Source organism: Bathycoccus prasinos (genome assembly GCF_002220235.1).
Source record: "Bathycoccus prasinos genomic : Chromosome_15".
NCBI lineage: Eukaryota > Viridiplantae > Chlorophyta > Mamiellophyceae > Mamiellales > Bathycoccaceae > Bathycoccus > Bathycoccus prasinos.
Window position 1 is genome coordinate 106,525 of NC_023994.1, and position 18,542 is coordinate 125,066.

The 18,542-nt window shown below is 46.1% G+C and overlaps 9 protein-coding genes across 9 annotated transcripts in view; 5 read left to right on the top strand and 4 right to left on the bottom strand.

Moving 5' to 3' along the window:
* The window catches only part of Bathy15g00610 (DEAH (Asp-Glu-Ala-His) box polypeptide 16), a gene marked incomplete at both ends in the record, with an annotated part of 2,889 nt that extends 869 nt beyond the window's left edge, over nucleotides 1–2,020 (bottom strand). The window contains one exon of the mRNA XM_022379228.1: nucleotides 1–2,020. This exon is cut by the window's left edge and continues 869 nt beyond it. Coding sequence (XP_022234919.1) covers nucleotides 1–2,020 — 2,020 coding nt within the window.
* A 211-nt stretch (nucleotides 2,021–2,231) lies between these two features.
* Nucleotides 2,232–4,130, top strand: Bathy15g00620 (predicted protein; the record flags this gene model as incomplete). The annotated part of the gene is made up of 1 exon (XM_007508785.1): nucleotides 2,232–4,130. The coding sequence occupies one exon, from the start codon at nucleotides 2,232–2,234 to the stop codon at nucleotides 4,128–4,130; it is 1,899 nt and encodes a 632-aa protein (XP_007508847.1).
* Nucleotides 4,131–4,449: 319 nt separating this feature from the next.
* On the top strand, nucleotides 4,450–5,169 carry Bathy15g00630 (unknown protein; the record flags this gene model as incomplete). Its single annotated transcript, XM_007508847.1, has 2 exons — nucleotides 4,450–4,578; nucleotides 4,960–5,169. The coding sequence occupies 2 exons, from the start codon at nucleotides 4,450–4,452 to the stop codon at nucleotides 5,167–5,169; spliced, it is 339 nt and encodes a 112-aa protein (XP_007508909.1).
* A 71-nt stretch (nucleotides 5,170–5,240) lies between these two features.
* On the top strand, nucleotides 5,241–7,070 carry Bathy15g00640 (At1g62390-like protein; the record flags this gene model as incomplete). Its single annotated transcript, XM_007508905.1, has 1 exon — nucleotides 5,241–7,070. One exon carries the CDS (start codon nucleotides 5,241–5,243, stop codon nucleotides 7,068–7,070), a length of 1,830 nt encoding a protein of 609 aa, XP_007508967.1.
* A 174-nt stretch (nucleotides 7,071–7,244) lies between these two features.
* On the bottom strand, nucleotides 7,245–9,554 carry Bathy15g00650 (condensin complex component cnd2; the record flags this gene model as incomplete). The annotated part of the gene is made up of 1 exon (XM_007508750.1): nucleotides 7,245–9,554. The coding sequence occupies one exon, from the start codon at nucleotides 9,552–9,554 to the stop codon at nucleotides 7,245–7,247; it is 2,310 nt and encodes a 769-aa protein (XP_007508812.1).
* A 497-nt stretch (nucleotides 9,555–10,051) lies between these two features.
* Nucleotides 10,052–13,138, top strand: Bathy15g00660 (predicted protein; the record flags this gene model as incomplete). Its single annotated transcript, XM_007508919.1, has 1 exon — nucleotides 10,052–13,138. The coding sequence occupies one exon, from the start codon at nucleotides 10,052–10,054 to the stop codon at nucleotides 13,136–13,138; it is 3,087 nt and encodes a 1,028-aa protein (XP_007508981.1).
* Nucleotides 13,139–13,218: 80 nt separating this feature from the next.
* Bathy15g00670 (predicted protein) lies at nucleotides 13,219–13,977 on the bottom strand (the record flags this gene model as incomplete). Its single annotated transcript, XM_007508716.1, has 1 exon — nucleotides 13,219–13,977. One exon carries the CDS (start codon nucleotides 13,975–13,977, stop codon nucleotides 13,219–13,221), a length of 759 nt encoding a protein of 252 aa, XP_007508778.1.
* An 897-nt stretch (nucleotides 13,978–14,874) lies between these two features.
* Bathy15g00680 (COG1917: Uncharacterized conserved protein, contains double-stranded beta-helix domain (ISS)) lies at nucleotides 14,875–15,423 on the top strand (the record flags this gene model as incomplete). Its single annotated transcript, XM_007508843.1, has 2 exons — nucleotides 14,875–15,039; nucleotides 15,121–15,423. 2 exons carry the CDS (start codon nucleotides 14,875–14,877, stop codon nucleotides 15,421–15,423), a joined length of 468 nt encoding a protein of 155 aa, XP_007508905.1.
* A 57-nt stretch (nucleotides 15,424–15,480) lies between these two features.
* Nucleotides 15,481–18,423, bottom strand: Bathy15g00690 (predicted protein; the record flags this gene model as incomplete). The annotated part of the gene is made up of 1 exon (XM_007508944.1): nucleotides 15,481–18,423. One exon carries the CDS (start codon nucleotides 18,421–18,423, stop codon nucleotides 15,481–15,483), a length of 2,943 nt encoding a protein of 980 aa, XP_007509006.1.
* Between the last annotated feature and the right edge of the window lie 119 nt (nucleotides 18,424–18,542).

Here is an 18,542-nt window from a genome sequence, read left to right on the forward strand (position 1 = left end):
GGACATTCTTCGTTCTCGAACGCTCGCTTTTATTTTTGCTATGCCGTTGTTGTTCTTCTTCTTCTTCTTCTCTTTTTTCTTCTTTTCCTCGAGATCTCTTGGACAACCCGACGTCATTATCGTCCTCCAGAGACCGCAGGGAGTCTAGTAACTGTCTTCTCACGTCTTTTGCAAACTCCAAGCCCCGTTCAGATAACGAATACTCTCTCGCAAAATCTCTGCGATACCGTTCTCTCTGCCAACGCTCGAACGTTCTTAGAAACACGATGTGATCTCCGAGCGCGAAAGCATCCTCGGAGACAATCTTCTGTAAAGGGTTCCCTCGGTATTCTCTGCTCTTACTATGCGAAGAGAAATCCGCAACTTCCAATCTGTCTACCGATAACATAGCCGCTATCGTCGCGCACTCTTCGACGCACCCCAATTTCTTCGCCTCGAGCATCGCCCGCGCTAAGTTTGGTTCCAAAGGTAAAGGGGACATTTCTTTACCAATCTTTGTAATTTTTCCGTTCTCATCAATCGCATCCAACACGTATAACTGTTTCAAGGCGTCTTTCAACGCGGATTCTTTAGGGCGATCGAGGAAATCAAACCGTAAAACGTCCATATCCTCCAACTCTAAGGATTTCAAGTATAAAACGACGTTCACGAGAGACGTTCTTTGGATTTCCGGTTCGGTGGCGTCAGCGAAATCGAGCTGGAAATTTTCTTTCGTGTATAAACGATAGCACTTCCCGGCTTGCGTTCGTCCAGCTCTTCCGGCTCTCTGCGTTGCCTGAACTTTAGAGATTTGCTCGACGTCTAAAGTTTCGATGCCAGTCGCCGCGTCGTATCGCTTCAATTTGACCACCCCGGGATCGACGACGTAGACGATTCCAGGTACCGTCAACGACGTTTCGGCTATGTTTGTGGCGATTACTATTCTTCTGCACGTAGATTCTAAACTTTCTGGTTTTTTCGAAAAGACTCTCGCTTGCATTTCCGGCGTCAGCGCGGCATACAAAGGTATAATTTGAGCCAATTTACCTCGCATACTTTCCGAATCCATCTCCTTGACACGTTCGTCGAGAATCTTACACGCTCGGTCGATTTCACTCTTACCCGTCAAGAAACACAAAATATCTCCGGGAATTTTCGCAGATTCGTGTATTTGTAAGACCGTATCGATGGCGGCATCGAAATAAGCAATGCTACTCTTCCCGTTATTCGAAACCGTCGGGGGTCTTTCCAAAGCGTGCGAAATTTTCACCGGAAACGCTCTCCCGGGAACGTTGAACACCGGACAGTTGTTAAAATAAGCGCTAAATTTCTCCGAATCTAGCGTCGCGCTCGTTACTACTACTTTCAAACCATTCTTGTTATTATTATTACTATTATTCGATGTTAACTTCTTCAATATCCCAAACAACACGTCCGTGTTTACGGACCTCTCGTGCGCTTCGTCCAGGACTACGACGCCGTATCTTTGCAACTCCGGATCCGACAACACTTCTCTCAGCAGCATCCCGTCCGTTAAGTATTTAATCTTGGTATTCTTGGACGTGTTATCGTCAAATCGGACGGAATATCCAACCACGCCTTGGCCAAACCTTTTCTTCGTGTTCTTTCTACTTTCCTCTTCTTCGTTCTTCGGATTCTCGTTATTCTTCTTTTTGTTCTTTCTCTCGTTTTTCTCGCACATCTCCTCGTGCACGCGTCTGGCGACTGAAATCGCCGCCACTCGTCTCGGCTGCGTGACGGCGATACCCGATAATCTTCTTTTTAATCTTCTTCTTCCTTCTCTTTTCCATCTTTCATTCCAATTCTCGTTTCCATTTTCATCATCGTCTTCGTCTTCGTCTTGTTTCTGTTGTTGTTGTTCTGTTGATAAAATCTCGTCGATGTGTTCGTACACTATCTGCGCGATTTGTGTCGTCTTCCCGGACCCGGTTTCTCCTAAAATAACCACCACTGGATTCTCCTTTACCGCGCGGACGATTTCGTTTTCATATCGCCGAATTGGAAGAAGATTTTTATCCATTCGCCAACTGGAAGTGAAGTGTGCTTCTTTCTTCTGACGACGATTCGAAAATTCCTCGCGAGAGACGAATGTCTTCACTTTCACTTTTCCTTCCTTTGGAGTATATTACACATACGACATCGAGTCAGACAGAGAAAAAAGAGAGAGAGAAAAGAGAACTCAATCACTTTCTGCGCTCTTCTTTTCTCTCCCTTCTTTTCTCTCTCGAAACATGGCACCGCCGTCGGCAGCTGTCCTGAAGAAAGCTCGAGAAGCGGCGGCGAAATTGAAGAAAGAGAAGAAGATGAAAGACGAAGAAGATTTGGAAGGAGATATGTGCGGACCGATGATGGGACCACCACCGACGAGAGTATCAGAAAAAGAAGAAGAAGAGGAGTTCGATTTGGATGAAGCAGAAGCTGGTCCGACCATGCCACCGCCAAGGGAGACGACAACAGAGAAGAAGAAAGGACGGTGGGGAGACGATGATGAATCCTCGGACGAGGAAAAAGAAGAAGAAGAAGAACCGACGACGACGACCATGGCGAATGATAATAATACTAAAAACAACAAGCAGAAAGAATCGTATTTGGAGAAAATGATGAACGAACAAGCAGAGTTTGCGAACTTTACGGCGCAGCAAATGCAAGAAGATGGAGAAGGAGGAGAGGACGGGAGCGTTCGCGAAGACGACGCGAAACGAAAAAGGACCAAGCGAGAGGCGGTTGACGTGGCGAAGTTATTGACGCCCCCGAGCGATGATTCTGACGAAGACGACGATAATGATAAGAATATGCATGGTAGAAAACACGCGGAAATCGGAAGAAGACAACAAGCTAGAATAGATGCGACGCCGGAAATGGAGGATCTGGAAGATGGTCATAAAACGATGGATACCCCTCCGATGGGAGGAGAAGTTGAATACGACGACAGAAAAGAAGCCGGTCCTACGTTGCCACCGGCATCGGTGCGAGAACAAATTGTAAACGCAAACAGAGGTATGGTTGAAGAACGAAGAGCGTTACTGGACGGCGCCGTGGCGAATAATAAGAATATCAACACGAATGAATTTTCTGAATCGGAAGAAGACGAAGAAGATGGCAGAAAAATGGAATACGTGCCTCTTCTGCCGAAACCTCACGACCATAAAAAAGCGTGCAGGTCGGTCGAATGTTTCCAAAAGCTTGGACACATCGATGAAGGTACGTACGGGGTCGTTTTCAAAGCCAGAGATAAGGAAACGGGAGAAATCGCCGCGTTGAAAAAAGTAAAAATGGACAAGGAAAAAGAAGGCTTCCCGGTAACCGCTTTGAGAGAAATTAACACTTTGTTGCAGTTACAACACAAGAACATCGTGTACGTGAGTGAAGTTGTTGTTGGTCGATCAATTGATCAAGTTTTCATGGTCATGGAATATTGCGGACGGGACTTGAATCGCATGATGGATGACATGAATCGGGGATTTACGCTCCCCGAGTGCAAATGTTTAGCCTGGCAACTGTTATCAGGCGTGAGCTATTTACACGAAAACTGGGTCTTGCACAGAGATTTGAAGACAACAAACGTGTTGTTTAACGATTTAGGCGAGTTGAAGATTTGCGATTTCGGTTTAGCCCGAGAATACGGGTCGCCTTTGAACAATTACACACCGTTAGTGTGTACGCTCTGGTATCGACCGCCCGAGTTACTTTTAGGCGAAAAGAAGTATTCCTACGCGGTCGATAATTGGAGCTTGGGGTGCATAATCGCTGAATTATTACAAGGGAAACCGTTATTCCCCGGGCGAACTGAAATCGATCAAATCGATAAGCACTTTCGCATGCTCGGCACGCCGAACGAACAGATATGGCCAAAATTCAAATCCTTGCCGCACGCCACCAAAGTGAACTTCGCCGTCCACCCGCACAACTCCTTGCGCCAGCGCTTTCCGAAATATCGCGAACGTGAAGACGAAATTGAAATTGGTCCTGGAATCTCCGACGCTGGCTTTGATCTTTTGAACGGCTTATTAGTTTTTGATCCGGAGCGGCGACTCTCGTCTACGGAGGCCTTAAAAAGCAGTTGGTTCGCCGAAGCGCCGAGGAAGAATAGCAGCAGAGAGTGGCAGGAATTGTTGAGACGATTAAAATAGATTAAATTAGTAACAGAATGTAAAACAATATAGAATAGAACGCACGATAGACGCAAAAAGTAGACGAGGAAAGAGTCGCTGCTCGTCATAGTTTTAGTTTAGTCTCTTCTGTTTTTCGCTCGTTCCTTTCTTTCGCACAAGCACAAGAGTATGGGCTCAGGAAGTCGGACCAAAAAAAGCAGAGAAAGAAACATTTTATAAGCGTCATCGTCCTCACTTTGGTAAAACAACCACGCGGGGATATCATCTCAGTGCATGTCAGACGAGAAATTCTCGGACATAGATTGGAAGGTAAACATATTTTCTCAATTCGAATTCGATGCGTTGGAGCGATGATATCCGTCGCGTCGCGCACCTGCGCGCGCGCATTTTTCGTCATCCTCTTTCTCGGAGGACTGTAGAAAACCTGTATTTCTTTTACCGTACTTATTGTAAATTCGGAAGTGAAGTCGTTACGGGCAAAAAAGGAAAGAGCGAAGACGATAATTGGAATCAAACTCGAGAATTAGGAAGATATATATCTCGCGAGCGTAACTCTGGAGAAAGTTTTGAAATGCGCTCCTCGCGTTCGTCTCTCTCGCGCGTGATTGAGAGCGTAAATTTTTCTTGGAATCTTCCTTCTCTCGTGCCGCCGTCACCAATTCATCGTATGGTGAACGATGCGTTCCGGAAGTTTTGTGACGAGGATCGCTTGACCTCACCGCATCGGCCCACGGCCCGAATTCAAGATAGTAATATATTGTCAGCGAACGGGTTGTATTTATACGATTGAAACTGACCATTTTCAACCTCCTTTTCTCTTCCTCTTTATCCGTATGACCAAAACCAGATTCATCAAGTGCTCTCGAGTGATAAGGTTCAGCGCATCAACACGCCGATAGTACAACTGCACTTTCGCACCACCACACAGACAAACAACGAACAGGAGAAGTCTCAAGTACTCGAACTTGATAAATCAGAACTCGAAACCGTCATCGCATCGTTAGAAGAAGCTAAGGAAGCACTGGCGAGATTGAACGACACGAACTCGAAGAAATAAAAAATATCTAATAAACGTTTTAGAACAAACAAGCTCTGGAACAAGAATATACAAAAGCAAAAACAATCACGATGGCCGTCACGCAAAACAACAACAAGCAAGAATTAGCTGGCTTCCACAAAAAGTGCGCGTCGTTGAAGAAAGAAGGCGATCAACTTTTCATGAAGCAAGACCACATGAACGCCATTCGCGCGTACGGGAGAGCTTTGAGTTTAGCGTTAGCAGGGAGTCCGGAAAGATCTGCCCTCTTGACCTCTCAAGCTGCGTGCTTTATCCGTGAGAAGCGCTTTCGGGAAGCCATCGAGTGCTGCACGGCTGCTTTGCAGGATATTCCGAATGGGAAGGTTGCGTTGAAGCGCAGAGCTACGGCGTATGAACAGTTGGGTCAGTTCAAAGAGGCGCAACACGATTTGGAAGTTGCGTGGAAGCAAGACGATACGGACGAGTCGGTCAAGACCATGCTGGACAAAGTTCGCGGCAAAGCAAAAGCGGCGGCGAAGAAAAAGACGGCAGTGAGTGGATTGGGCGGATCGAGCTTGGAAAAGCGACCGCAGCAGTACACTCGCGAGCAAATCGCAGCAGCGCAGGCGCAGCAGCAAAGACAAAGAGCGTTGCAAGCGCAAGCGCAGCAGCAGATCCCAGACTTGACGATTAGATTCATGAGAGAAGGCAAGGATTCCGCGGAAGTGAAAGTACCGGTTACCGTGACGTACGTTGACTTGGTGAACCATGCAAAGAAGTCGTTCAGCTTGGAAGAGAATAAGAATATCATCTTGAAATGGTTGGATTTAGAAGACGAAATGATGACCTTGACCTCTAGAGCGGACTTGAGATTTGCGTTGCAGACGTTTGCGAACGAGCCAGAGTATAAGAAAGCCCAAGAAGCCAAAGTTAAGGACGGAGCAAACCAGGAACTTCCAGTAATTGAGCTTCGCGTTCACGACTCGGAGGGAACGGTGTCCGAGACCAAGGAGAACGTACAACCGGAAGAGTTGGCGACCGAAGATGAACCAGCCGAGGATGTCATTGAAATCGACGAGTGGTTGTTGTCGTTCGCGGCATTGTTCAGGAAGACATTGGGCGAAGCTGCGCCCCCGAAAGGACCGTTAGACTTGAGAGAGATTGGCTTGGAAAAGTGCTGCGAAACGTTGGAGAAGGCGGTTGGTTCGCCCGAGGCAAAGACGTTGTTGGGTGCCGCCGCGGACAAGTTTCAAGAGGCAGCGACGGCAGCTATGTTTAACTGGGGTAACGTGCACGTCTGCGCGGCTCGTAAAATCATCGACGTCGCGGCTTTGAAGAAGAAAACGGAGAGAGATGGAGAAACCAAAAACGAAGAAAACGAAAACGTGGAAGACGAATACGCCAACATTAAGCAAGACTTGCCGGAACTCGACGCAGAGTTTAACAAAGCAATCGCTTTGTTCCAAAAAGCGCTCAACATTAAGGGTGACTTTTTTGAAGCGTCCATCGCGTGGGGTCAGCAAGCCTTTGAGAGAGCGAAGATTCATTCGAACCTTGCCAAATTGGAATCTGACAAAAAGGAAAAGCAAAAGTTGGAGAAAGAAGCGGACAAGATGTTCGATTTGGCTCTTCAAAAGTTTGACGAATCCATGAAGATGCTCAGTCCGGAACAGCGAGACGTTGTTTTAGTCGAAGGGTCCGAGGAAACCAGCGGCGTCAAGGCTCAGATTTTAGTTCTCTGGGGCAACGTTTTGTACGAGCGATCGAGCGTCAAGTTCCTCCGAAACGATAAGAGCTGGAAGAAAGACACGCAAAGCTCCGTGGCCAAGTTTAACGAAGCCGCGTGTGCGAAAGGAGACATCGTCAGAGCGCTTCAGAATCACGCTTCCAAGGAGTGGGAGGATGAAGAGAAAGCAAAGAAAGAAGCTGGCGTGGCGTAAAAAAGTAATAACGAAATTAGATCTAAGCGAAACTAGTGTTGCGTTGCAAACAACAACCTTGAAATTATAATAATCAAATATAATCTTTACGTAGAATTACAACGGCAGTATACCTGCTCACACGAACACACACTCACACATAAACACGCACACATAAATTAAGTATTCTTCTCTTTACGCCTCCGTTGGTACGTTTGAAATCACCAAATCGTTCATTTCTGGTACGCTCTTGATGACCAACCCGTGCTCGTTCGCCAAATGCAACGCGCAAATAAACGCCATGTGTACCGAAATATCTTCCAGTCGTCCGGCCGGGTTCTCTTCTGGAAATTGGCTCAAGATTTCGTGAAATGAATGCTTCTGCTCCATCGTTGCGTTTTCTTCCTCTAAGTCTTTCCAGATTGTTTGCTTCAACGCGCGGATGTCGACAACTTTCGTCGTTCTCGCGTAGTTCACTTCTATTTTCTCAACCTTTCGAGGCGCATCAACCAAACCATTATCACCGTCGTCGTTCCATCCACCAGCAGCGCCGACGAGTTCATTTCCATCCTCATCTCTTTGAATGTCGTCGTCGTCAAAACCGCCGCCAAAGTCGCCACCGTCGAACCCGTCGTCGTTGTTCGGAATGAAAAGATTGTTGTCGTTGTCGTGGAAGTTAATCTCCGAACGCACGGCAGCTCGTTTTGGTGCCATCACCGTGTTCACAAATTGCGGTTTCAAGAACAACTTGATCAAATCTTCAGCCTCGTAGCCCAAATCTGGAGGTAACAACGTATCGCTCGTTGTCAATTCAGATTTCAAAAGTAAATCATTCGGGTCTTCCGCCATATCGAAACGCTTATCGTCCAACTCCGGTAAGTTTTCGAAATCGTACGTCAAGTCTCTTTCTCCTCTTTTCTTCTTCTCTTTATCACCAGCAGCGGAAGCTTTGATCGGTTCACCATTTTCGTCGTATTTTGTGACTTGAGAGGTTGACGCCGCGCTCGTCTTCTTGAAATGCCAATGCGACGGGCCCGCCCACGCGTGCTTCCCACCAATAGCCACGTTCGCGACCCAATCCAAAGACCCGGTATCTGCGGTGAGGTTGTTCTCGTAATCGTCTTCTTCATCGTTACCGAGACGTCCCCAATCGTTCTCGTCGTCGTTGTCGCCAAACCCGCCGGCTCCGTCGCCGAGTCCCCAATCTTCCTCTTCGACGTTGACGTTGAAAACGTCGTCTCCATCACCACCACTGGGAACGTTATCTTCGTCGTCCTCGTCGTATTCCGCGAACGTGATCGCGCCTTGGTCGGACGCTCCGCCAAAGAAGTCATCACCACCTTCCGCGGCAGTCGCATTCGAGGAAGTCGTCGCCCCGCCACCCATATTCTCACTTCCAGGCTTGTTGTACGGAACACCAGTCACTTCGGCAAGCATTTCATGCACGATATCAATCGACGGCGTGATCCTTGTTCGCGTTTGTCCAACAGCAAACGCATTGGCAATCTCTCTGGACATCTGCGACAAATCGAACGTCCCGGCCCCGCCTTCCAAATCGTCGCCTCGCGTGTAATCCGGAACTTCCTCGGAATCAAAGCAAATATTGCACCCTTTGTGCACGGCCAAGTTGTTCAACAACAAACCACTCGCTCCACCTTCGTCAAACATAGACGAGGTCTTCTTGAACAAAGGATCCACGTGCACGACGTCGTCCATGACTTTCATCGTGTGATTTTCCGGATTTTCCAACGTGACCACGTTCGACGATCGCGTGGATTGTTTCTTTTGCTTCGGAATCGGATTCCCATCCTCGTCAAATTCTTCCGCACCATCACCGGAACCTCGTCTCGGATCATCCATGTTCTCTTCGTCTTCACCGTTATTCCCGGAGGCGTTTGATATCCCGCCGAGCATACGAAACGTCTCCGAGTGAAACGAATCAACTCTCGAGGCATAAATCTTTACCCCAGCCTCTAAAGTACACGACGCTTTTTGAAAGTTTGTGTTATCATCCTCGTCTTTCTCATTCTTGACGATATCGGAAATGTGATCGATCAACGCCAACGACCACGTGTTCTTCGCGTTGATTTTGTTCTCCGAGGCCAATTTGATACAGTTGGCGTACAAATTCATGACCGCATCTTGCGTCAACTTTGGTTTGTTCGTCGTTGCCGCGGCTTTTTTCTTTTGTCGTTGCTTTTCTCGTCCGCCTGCTTTTTCCACGTTTTCGTGGCCGTCGGCGTTTTCTTCGCCGTCGTCTTCTTCCTCGTCTGAGGAGGAGGAGGATAAATTCGCGACGTCGATATTCTCCAACTGCTTCTCCACGTTCTTACTCAACTCTCTCCGAAACGCAGAGACCGTTTGTCTTTTCTTCATCGACTGCTGTCTTTCCAAAGTGTCGTCGTTCGGAGATAACAATCCCACCACGGCTAAAGGGGATTTCAACGGCGTTTTCGCTTTCCTCCCTCCGCTTTGTTGTCTGTTGTTGTTGTTGTTGTTCGTCATTGGCGTGTTTTCCCCGTCGTGATGATGATGTTGCGTCGCATTATTTAATCTTCTCGGCGTTAACAGCGCTTCCACCCCGGATGACGGCGACTTTCCTGGCGTTGTTGTTCTCACCATATCTCTTCTTCTTTTTTATCAGGAGACTTTGTTTGTGTGTATAGATAATATATACACAAACGCGCGCGATTTTAAAGAGTAAAGATACAATTCTCCCTCTTCCCTCTTTTTTTTGTTTTTTGTTTGTTCCCCTTTTGTTTTGTCTAAAACCTGAAATTTTCTCTCTCTTCTCTCTTCTTTTTTTTTTGGTGTCTTTTTCTTGTCTTCTTGAAAAAAGAAAGAAAATTGTGAGCACCTACCCTTTTTGAATCTCTTCGTTCTCTCTTCTCTCTTTCAAATTTTCTTCTTCTTCTCTTCATTTTCTTCTCTTCTCGTGATATAAAAACGTTTGATATATATACACCAACACAAAAGAAGAGAGTGTGTGTTAGAGAAGAGAGATGAATATCGGAGAGGACGAGTGGGAGGATGAACTCTTCGATGGCACCGTAGCGTGTGTATTCACCACCGCGGAGAAGAAATTAGCGGAGAGGAACATAAACAACAACAACAACAACAACAACAGAAAGAGAGACTACACGGACGCGATTTTGAAGACAACGATAAAAAAGTGTACTACCGAAGAGGGAATGGATGGACGCGAGAAGGATGCCTTGCAGTTGAGGGCGTCGTCTTCTCCTCTTTATAAAACGAAACGAGCGATGGATTTTGCCTCGCAACCGACGAGTCAAACGAAAACAACAACAACAACAACTCTGAAAGAAACGCTGGAAAAATATTACGGGTACTCGAATTTCCGTCCAGGCCAGGAAGAAGTCATCAAAGCCGCGATGGAAGGGAGAGACACGTGCGTATTTTGGTCCACCGGAAGCGGAAAGTCGCTCGCGTACCAACTCCCGGCATTGCACGAAGGCGGGAAAATGTCCATCGTCGTTTCGCCGTTGATTTCGTTGATGCAAGATCAAGTGACGGCGTTGAATAATACGGTTGGCAATATTGCGGATGGAAGTGGTGGAAACAACGATATCGCCTGTTTTCTTGGGTCCGGGCAAACCGATACGACGGTGGAAGAACGCGTGTTTCGAGGCGACTATAAGATTGTGTTCGTGACGCCGGAGAAGATTTCGTTCGTTAGCGACGATGGCGGTTTTGGCTCGTCTTCTTCTTCTTCCGTGTTTATGCAAAGATTGCAATCGTTAAAAGCTATGAACAAAATCGGGTTGATCGCCATCGACGAAGCGCATTGCATTTCCCAGTGGGGACACGATTTCCGCGTGAGTTACAAAAAGCTCGCGGTGTTGAGAGACCAACTTCCTGGGATTCCAATCATGGCGTTGACGGCGACGGCGGTAAAACACGTTCGCGAGGATATTTCGAAAACTTTGAAGTTGAGCAATCCTTACATCGCCACAAACTCGGTGGATAGGCCAAACCTACGCATTCAGTGTCATCGAAAAGTTGATTTTAGCAGCGATTTGAACTACATCGTGTCTCAAATTACAGCAGCCGCATCGATTCAAGAAAAACAGCAACATCAACAAAAAAGAGCTTTACCAGCTTCCTTGGCGAAACCGAAATACGATTCCTCGATTATCTATTGTGCGACGATTAAGGAAGTTGTGCAATTGACCGGCGCCTTGCAGCACAGAATTGGTGTGGAAAACGTCGCCATGTACCACGGCTCGATGACGCCTCAAGACAGACACGATGCGCATATGCGCTTCTTATCCTCCGAGTGCAAAGTTGTCGTTGCAACGACTGCTTTTGGCATGGGTATTGATAAAGCCGACGTTCGAACGGTCATTCATATGGGCGCACCGAAAACGATGGAGGAATATTACCAGCAAATCGGGAGAGCTGGAAGAGACGGCATCGCATCCAACGTCTCCATGTTGTTTTCCGATAATGACTTTTCCAAGTTTTCCGGAGACTTTTACACCAAAGGACTAACTAAAGAGTCGTTGCAAACGCAATTAAACTCGACGGAAAAGTTGAAACAATACGCGATTGAACGAGAAAAATGCCGTCGAGCGATGATTCTCGAACACTTTGAAGAGACGCCTCTATTTGGCTCTCAATGCGGAACTTGCGATAACTGCATCCGGTGTAAAACGATCAAAGCGGACGATTTGCAGAGAAATTTATTGAACGAGGTCATGCCTGTCTTATTGACGTTGAAGCATAGCGCGAAAGGAAGCTTATCGACGACAGATTTAGTCGACGCTGTTCTTGGCAAAAATTCTAAGAAGGGGAGTGTTTTAAATCACCAATGGCAACGATTTCAGATTGATGAAGCGAAGAAGAGAGCGGATAAAAACTCGACTAACCAACACTTTTACAAGGAAGTTCTCGGTAGTTTAGTGCGAGCGAATTATGTTACCGAGAAGAACGTGAAAGGTGCGTACGGATCTTGGAACGTCTACTCCCTTTCGCCGAAGGCGCGGATGGAGTTTTTCGTCGACGACTCGTTGTCTCCTGCTACTACGAAAGAGATGATTTTACCCGTTCCGCAAGCGTTGTTAAACTCTGAGAAAGCTTTGAAGGAGAAGATCGAGGCGACGAAGAAAGAGTTGATTTCCGCCGGCGTGGACGTATCCACCATCCCGGAGGAGGAGTTTTTACTGCAACAACAAAACGGCGCCAACTCCGAGATTGTCACCGCAGAGTTACAATGGTTGCGACAAATCAAGTACTATCGAACGAGTGGTCAAGAATCCAGAGCAGATGGTCACTTGGAGTTGTTGCGCAGAATTGAATCGTGGAAAGACGAACGGGCAAAAGTCCTCGGATTGGCACCCACGAACGTGTTGTCACAGCATTTGTGCAAGAAAATTGCCTACGCAAAACCTTCTACGGTGGAAGCTTTACGAGCGGTTGGCGTTCGCGTTTCCGGCGTGGAGACTTTGTGCGCTTTGATTCAACAGACCGTGACGGAGTTGGAATTAGTTTTTGCTCCGGCTGCTGCAAATACCGATCCTGCCTCACATACAATGCAAACGCCAACAACAGGTACGAGGCCTATCATAGCGCTAGATACAGTCACGCCAAAAACGCCATGGAAACTCGCGGAATACAAGCCCAAGAAAGGCAGCGGAGGCACGATAATTCCGCCTAACTGGGAGCAATCGTACAACAGATTCCAAAAAGGTGAACACGTAGAAGCGATCGCTATGACGCAGAGCACGGGCAAGGCTATTCAACCAGCCACGGTTCTCAATCACCTATTCGAAGCGCTGACCCATGGGAAACAGCTAGAATTTTCTCGAGCGATAAGCTCGTTTCCGGAATACGTGAATAACAGACTTTCGAAATTGGATTGCGACGAGTTAGAAAGAGCGAGCTTTACGACAAACATAGATGTCATCGAGAGGAAATACTTCGCTCAAAAAGATTTCTTGAAAGGGTTGGTATCGCATGACGTCGAGAAACCTCCAAACGAGAAGACGTTTTTTGAGAAGCAGAAAGAAGCGCTTTGGTACCCGAAGATACGAGTGTGGACGGTGCTGAAGCGGTGCGGTGTACTCTGAATAATAACGAAAACTAAGAACGAATAATTGTACATTATTATTACTAATTGAAAAAGATGCTATTACTTCTAAGATGAAAACTAACTCCCCCTATTTTGGTTCTTTGGTTCTTCTTTTTCTTCCTCTCTTCGGCTGGAAGTGTAGACCAAAAACACATTAAACGCGATTTGAACGCAGTTGATATACAGAATTCGGTCTTCCGTGGAGACATATCGAAAGGAAAATAAGTGGAAGAGTGGCCAAAAACTCCAATTCACTTTTAGAGCTGAAAGCAAATCGTTTTCTATCTTCTTTGACAAACTCGGTTTCTTCGTTTCGGAAGCATCGAAGGCAAGATCGAAGGCGAAGAGGCAAGAGATCAACACCGGTGCCCACAAAATTTGATCCGCGAGTACTTTCGACGCTACAGCGAGACCACTCGTTGGAGCGTCGGGAAATACATATGTGTCGAGGGAAGAGTACCAAATTGATGATGTCGGACCGTAAAAGAGGAAACCAAATACAGCAAAACGAAAGGTACGTGCTTTGTCCAAATACACGAGCGAACCCCTGCTCGCGTCTGCGGATGTCAGTGTTGTCAAAGTTTGCGCGACAACGTCGGCGATACCAAAACCGAATAAAGAAGTGACCGATTTCACTAGCATTGGTGATTGGTTTAAAATCGATTCGTACTCGTTCAAGACAGTGGAAGCGGAGGCGTCGCGCCGAACTCGACTTTTCCTCTTTTCTCTTGTTGTTGTTGATGAAAACGATTTCCATTTCGCCTCCTTCCCAAAAGAGGAGAAGGGACACGAACGAGATTGGATCATCATCTTCGTCATCATCATCGCACAACTCATCACAACTGCGTCCGAGGTTTCACGAATTGCCACGTGTCTTGCTCGGTATCCTTTAAAATCTCTCGTAACTCTGTTAAAGTAGCCTCGTTCGTAGCTTTCATCTCTTCTTCTCTCTGAAGCTCGAGAGAAATCGCAACGGAATGTGGCGTTGAATTGTTCTTCTCCTTCTCCTTCTCCTTCTTCTCCTTCCCTGATTTTCCTGCGTTCGACATGTACTCCACTCACTTGAAGGAAAGAGAGTGAACGTTTGAATGAGAAACACTCTTCTTAAAAGTTCTCTGTAGACGAAGAAGAAATGAAGAAGTTCCCCTAATCTTTGTTTCTTTTTGAGCGAATTAAAACCCATCTTAAACCCATCTGCTATAATCTGCAATATATTACTGAATACCAACTATATATCCTGAAAAAAATATTATTTTCAATGATAATTGCAAAGTTATATTATTTTATTTAATCATTTGTATGCATAAAAGTTAATAACTTATTAAAATAATTCCCCTAAAATATTTAAATCATATTATTTATCGAATTAACGAATTATTCTATGCTATTATTTTGATCAGAGGTCTAAAAACTTATTAATATATTCAAATCACTTGCGTTTCTGGGATAGTTTTAGATAAATTCTTTTTAAAATCTGTCTCGCAAAAATATTTAAAAGGAAAATAATATAAAAAATTCTGTTTCCCCGTGTATTAAAGTTTAATTGTGCGCGATAATTTGAAAAGAATATTGAAATAAATTAATATGTCCACTGCGGAGAGGATTTAGATTTAAATATCCGGGAAAGATGAGTTATTGACTTTTCCCAAAGTCTCCAAAAAGTTCTACCAAAAAGAAAAAACAGGAAAAAGAAGAACACCATACCTACCCACACCAAAAAGCAAGAAAAAGACAATGAGTGGACCAATCCGCGCGGGCGTCTACGGGCCTAGGGAAGACGTGGATAAAACTTCGGCAGACTATCCAGCAGTAAAAGTTAGATATGCGTCGTACGAACAAATTGAGAAGAGAGCGCTTATTCACCAGCAGGATTCGGGAGATATTACTAAAGATTTCTTGGTAAGAACTTTGTTTGATTCTTGACTTCTCTCGTCTCGTTAGAAAAATTTCCCCTACTGACTGACCTTTATGAATCCTTAGAAATACGACGAGGTGCCGCAAATCACAAACTTTTCGCGGTCGTCGATGCCCCCGGGACAATCTGTCGATAGGCACGTGCACGAATCGAAATATGAAATCTTTGAAGTGCTCTCAGGCAGCGGCGAATTTTGCGTGTGGGAGATTGGCGCCGATGCAAACGCCAAACCCAAAGAAACGTTTCCTCTGGAGAAAGACGTCGTCGTCACGGTGGGGCCAAAAGAGCCGCATTCGATGCGAACGTTAGAAGATAGTGATGGTCCATTAGTTATGACGTATATTGGTATAGTAGCGCCAGAGAAATGATGATGTAATTATTATTAAGAACTAGTATTAAAATATAGCGTCTAGGAAATCTACCCCTTACGGGCCAGTCAGAGCCCGCCATGGGTACGTTTCGTTGAAGGTTCTGCCGTGTCTGTCTTTATGGGGAAGAACATCTAAAGACATGTCGTACCAGATGTGACCTGGATGTGCGTGTTTGCAGCACCATATCGAACAATAGTTGATGATTTTGTTTTCAAACTCTCTTTTCACGTTCGCATCCGCAAAGTAATCCAACTTCTTCTCGCTAAACTTTTCCATCAACTTCTTCCCATCAAACTTCAAAACCTTGTGTTTATCGCTCGAGCGTACATCGTCTAACGCTTGAAGAACCTTAACGTCTGTAAAATCTTCCAACGGTATGCTTTTCAGTTTATCAGTGGCATCAAAAACGCCATTTTTGACCCCATCTGGCGTCCGCGGATTTTCCAAAATGCTGTACTCGCGAAACGGTTCGTTCCTTCTCACCCAAGTCTCCAATTCAAAAATGTGGTCGGCTGGACACTTATACGGCAACTGTAACTGCGAACCAGGGATTATGCCTCGGTGCGGTGCCCACCATCTGTCCATGCCGCACCAAAATTCTGGTAAGATCAACGTTCGTTTTAAACTGTTCGCGAGCATCAAGGCGCCTCTGACTTGTAACAACTGATGATTGACCAAATCGAAGTGCTTCTCTGGCGTCTCTTTTGCGGCCGTTAATAAACCCTCGGGAACGTCCAAATCAACCATCAACATTCCTCCTTCCGGATCGTAATACTCGGGAGCGTCGTACCATAACTTGAATTCTCGCAATCGGTGTCTTTTGCCCTCCGTTCCGGAAAATTGAAACGTCGCGTGGACGACGTACGGTTCCAACTTTTTCTTCTCGTACATTCTTTGAACGAAAAACGTGTGTCCAGAGGCAAACGTAGCGACGGGTAAAATGCCAAACCTCAACCCGTCGTACCCTTCAAAGCTATGATCGGGGAAAGATTTACCTCTGCCTTTACGCATTAAATCGTTGAACGCGTTTTGGTCCCAAATGTTTTCGTCCTTCTCTAAGACGTGGACCCATTCTTTCGCGAGCGCTCCCGCGGATTTGCGGAGAAGCATGATGCCAATGTTCGCCATACCAGTCGTTGTGCGTTCTAAAGACCATTCAGTTTCCGCAAAATCGGATAAAGAATCGGAACTAGTCAACACGTCCACTTCGGGAAACTTGCGAATGAACGGTATCGGATTCTTCATCCACGCGGTGTCTACGTCCGAAACTAAAATGTCAAAACCCATCTTTGTGAACAAATGAATCAACTCAATCTTCTTGCGCCCCATTTGGTGGAAGTTTTTAGATCCCCAACCGAAATCGGCGGTGGTTAAACCACTTTGCATGGCAAATGTTGGCACTTTATCGTCGATTAAGCGTACTAATAACTCGTTGTCCATCGCACCGACGAGGAAATTGTTCATCCCGCAGTCGCGAATGTGTTTCACCCAGTTCTTGACGAAATCGTAATAGTGATTGTTCGCCCACGTGACCATGACGATGTTTTCGTGCGAATATCGTTTAGCTAAGGCTTCGTTCAACTGATTATCTTCGGGTCGTTTGGAAATGGGTGCGATATATTCGTTTTCGGGCATATTCTTGTGATGGTCGTCTTCAGTCGCCACAGCCATCTCTCGCGGCGCAACCACGATGTGTTCTTCGTGAAAGATGCCCGCTTTCGCGTCTTCCTCCGGTACGGTTTCGGCAAGGCGCCCTTCAACGACAGGCTCTACTAACACAGAAGGTTTTTCCTCCTCTTTTTTCTCCTCTTCCTGCTTTGCCTCCGGCTGCTTTCGTTCTTTGTGCTTACTAAACTTTGACCAGTCTACTTCTTCTCCATTACCTTCTTTTGTTGTTGTTGTTGTTGTTGTTGTTGTTGTTGTTGATGATGATGATATCGATGCGCTATCACTACTACCACTACTACCACTACTACTGCTAGAAGGAGTGGGAACGTCGACAACAACTTCACTGGTCTTCTTCATCTTATCGACTTCATCGATGAGTGCGATGGAACTTTTTGCCGCTTCGGCTATAATTTCCTTCGCCTTCTCGTCCTCACTTTTTTGTCCTTCCTCTTTTGCGACTACTTTTACCTCCGCTCCTTCTCTCTTTTCTTCCAATTTCTCTTGCTTCGCTTCTTCTTCCAAAGCTATATCTTCCAACTCTTGAATGATTTCCTCCTCGGGCGACTTTTCTTCCTCCTTCTCCTCATCTCCCAAAAACGAAAGCTCCTCCTTCGTTGGTTCCTTTGCTCTCGGTTTCTCTTCTTCAACTGCCGATTTCGTCTTAACCTCTTCCTGCTTTGCCGCCGGCTGATTTCGTTCTTTGTACCTACTAAACTTTGACTCGTCAACTTCTTCCTTCATCTGCTCTTTTTCATTCTCCGACTTTGGCGGACAATTCTCCCCGTCGCATTCCTCGTACGGTTTTTGCGACCACGCGCCGTCCGGACCTTCGCCTCGCAATCGTTTCTCGTCTCTTAGTTTCCACTCTCTGTCGATATTCGTGTTCATGTGAAGTAAAACCGCGTCCCGGGTTTCTTTCTGACCCATTAAATCCATCAGTAAATCCGATTCCGCCTCTTTCGAGAGCGAAGTAGAAAACGCTCCCGAAACTCGGTCTTTCAGTTTCCCTTTCGAGTTGAAATCGTACTCGTCGCTTATTTCCGTCGCTCGATATCGACTCTCCTCTTCGTCTTTCAACTCGATCCAATCGTTTTTCGTTCTGCTTTCACTTCTGTCTCCTCCTCTTCCTCCGCTCGATTTTGACGAAGAAGATGAAGAGAGAAAAACAACGAACGAGATGAACGACAAAGAGACGAAGCAGAGCAACACGTGTCGACTCAATCGTCTCCGAGTGAAATGGATGATTGGCCCCTGAGAAGAAGAAGAAGAAGAAGAAGACGAACCGCCGCTCAAAAGTATGTCCTCGTTGTTTTTTCGCGACGAAGACATCATCATCACCGGCGTTCGACTTTTTCTCCTCTTCTTCCTCTTCTTTGCGTTTCTTTCTCTCGGTAAAAAAGATCAAAAGCGACGACGACGAGTGATGAAGATGAAGATGAAGATGATGA